Source organism: Emys orbicularis, chromosome 12 (genome assembly GCF_028017835.1).
Source record: "Emys orbicularis isolate rEmyOrb1 chromosome 12, rEmyOrb1.hap1, whole genome shotgun sequence".
Classification (NCBI taxonomy): Eukaryota; Metazoa; Chordata; order Testudines; family Emydidae; genus Emys; species Emys orbicularis.
The window spans coordinates 40,957,219-40,958,982 of record NC_088694.1 but is presented as its reverse complement, the minus strand read 5'-3'; the positions used below and the strand labels follow the sequence as shown (position 1 = coordinate 40,958,982).

At 40.9% G+C, this 1,764-nt stretch overlaps 1 protein-coding gene across 1 annotated transcript; it reads left to right on the top strand.

Moving 5' to 3' along the window:
* The first annotated feature begins 348 nt into the window (after positions 1–348).
* LOC135886821 (olfactory receptor 5G9-like) lies at positions 349–1,281 on the top strand. Its single transcript, XM_065414609.1, has one exon. It carries the CDS (start codon positions 349–351, stop codon positions 1,279–1,281), a length of 933 nt encoding a protein of 310 aa, XP_065270681.1.
* Positions 1,282–1,764: the final 483 nt, after the last annotated feature.

Here is a 1,764-nt window from a genome sequence, read left to right as displayed (position 1 = left end):
GCTCGCATCAGACTGTTCCATAGACCCTGTTGAGAAGGGATTTTGTGAATACCAGTGGATGCTGACTCCGGGATTTAGGTGCTCAAACTGGTAATTAAGCGCCCAAATCCTTTTGTGTATCTAGCCGATTTTGTCTATGTAAAAAAACAATTTCAAAACTACTTCTCTCTGTCTCTTTCTTTAAATTTTGTCCATTAAAAAATTACATGATGGAATAGGGCTCTCTTTACATTCATCCTACTGAGCAGATGATCTCCACATGCCATTTCAATTTACTTTTATGATATATGTTAATTTCATTCATTTTTTTCTGTTCTTCCAGGTCACAATCTTCCTGAATAAGTGTTAATGGAAAATCAAACCACAGTGACTGAATTTATTCTCCTGAGAGTTTCCAATGAGCCACATATGCAGATTTTCTTCTTCCTGGTGTTTTTAGTTATTTACCTAATCACACTGATTGCGAACATGATGATCATGTTGGTGATAAGAGCTGATTCTCACCTTCACACCCCCATGTATTTCTTCCTATTCCATCTATCCTTTGTTGATATCTGTTATTCCTCAGTCACGGTGCCTAAAATGCTGATAAATTTCCTGTCAGATCACAAAACTATTTCTGTCAATGGCTGTATTACCCAGATGTTCTTCATCCTCCTCTCAGCTGGTACAGAAGTTTTCATTCTCTCAGCAATGGCTTATGACCGCTATGCTGCCATCTGTGACCCATTGCATTACATTGAGACAATGAACAAAGGCATCTGTGTTCAGCTGGTGAGTGGTGCATGGGTAATGGGCTTCTTAGATGTCCTGGTTAACACTGTTTTTGCCCTCAAGTTGCGTTTCTGTGGGCCCAATCAAATCAACCATTTCAGCTGTGAGCTCCCTCCTCTATTACAACTGTCCTGCGCTGAGACCCTCACTAATCAAGTGGTGCTTCTTACTTCTGCTGTGGTATTTGGATCAAGCTCCTTCCTCCTCATCCTCATCTCCTACATTCACATCATTTCCACCATCCTGAGGATTCGCTCTGTGGAGGGCAAGCTTAAAGCCTTCTCCACCTGCAGCTCCCACCTGATTGTGGTTGGCTTGTTGTACCTCACAGCTTTTTTCCAGTACACAAAGCCCAGCTCAGTCTCCTCTGTGCTTCTGGAGGAAATGGTCTCCATCCAGTACAGCATCTTGACCCCTATGTTAAATCCCATCATCTACAGCGTGAAAAACAAAGAGGTGAAAACAGCTGTAGCAAAAATATTGGGGAAATTCAAATTTCTCAAGTAGTGGTGACGTATTTATTTTTTTTTTTTAAAGTCAGACCATAAAACTGTAGAACTGTGGATAACTACTGTTTGGGATGTTCTCAGCTCAGCTATTTGACTGAAACTTTGGGCCAAAAGTGCAGCTGGTTTAAATCAGCATGTCTCCTTGAGCTCATCAGACCATATCTCCACTGGGTACGAGAGTCAATGGAGCAAAGGGGACTCGATTCTGGGTGAGTTCTCTCAGTACCAGGCTCCAGAGTCATACCTTTTCTTTCCCTGTCTCTCTGTCTGGCCCACTGACTTCAGTGGAGCTATGGCCAATTTAAACTAACCACGGATCAGGGCAATTGTATTAAAATAACATGTTTTTCTCTTGCTTTGTGTAATTCTTCTACTTTTTGTATAACAGTAATATCATATTGGACTGATCCCTATGAAACCCTCTAGGATTTTACACTAATAATAGTAATAGTGAAAATAATAATTAGTAGAGCCAAAGGTT

Excerpts from the sequence above, each read along its gene's own strand:
- LOC135886821 (XM_065414609.1), top strand. The coding sequence starts at position 349 with ATGGAAAATCAAACCACAGTGACTGAATTTATTCTCCTGAGAGTTTCC.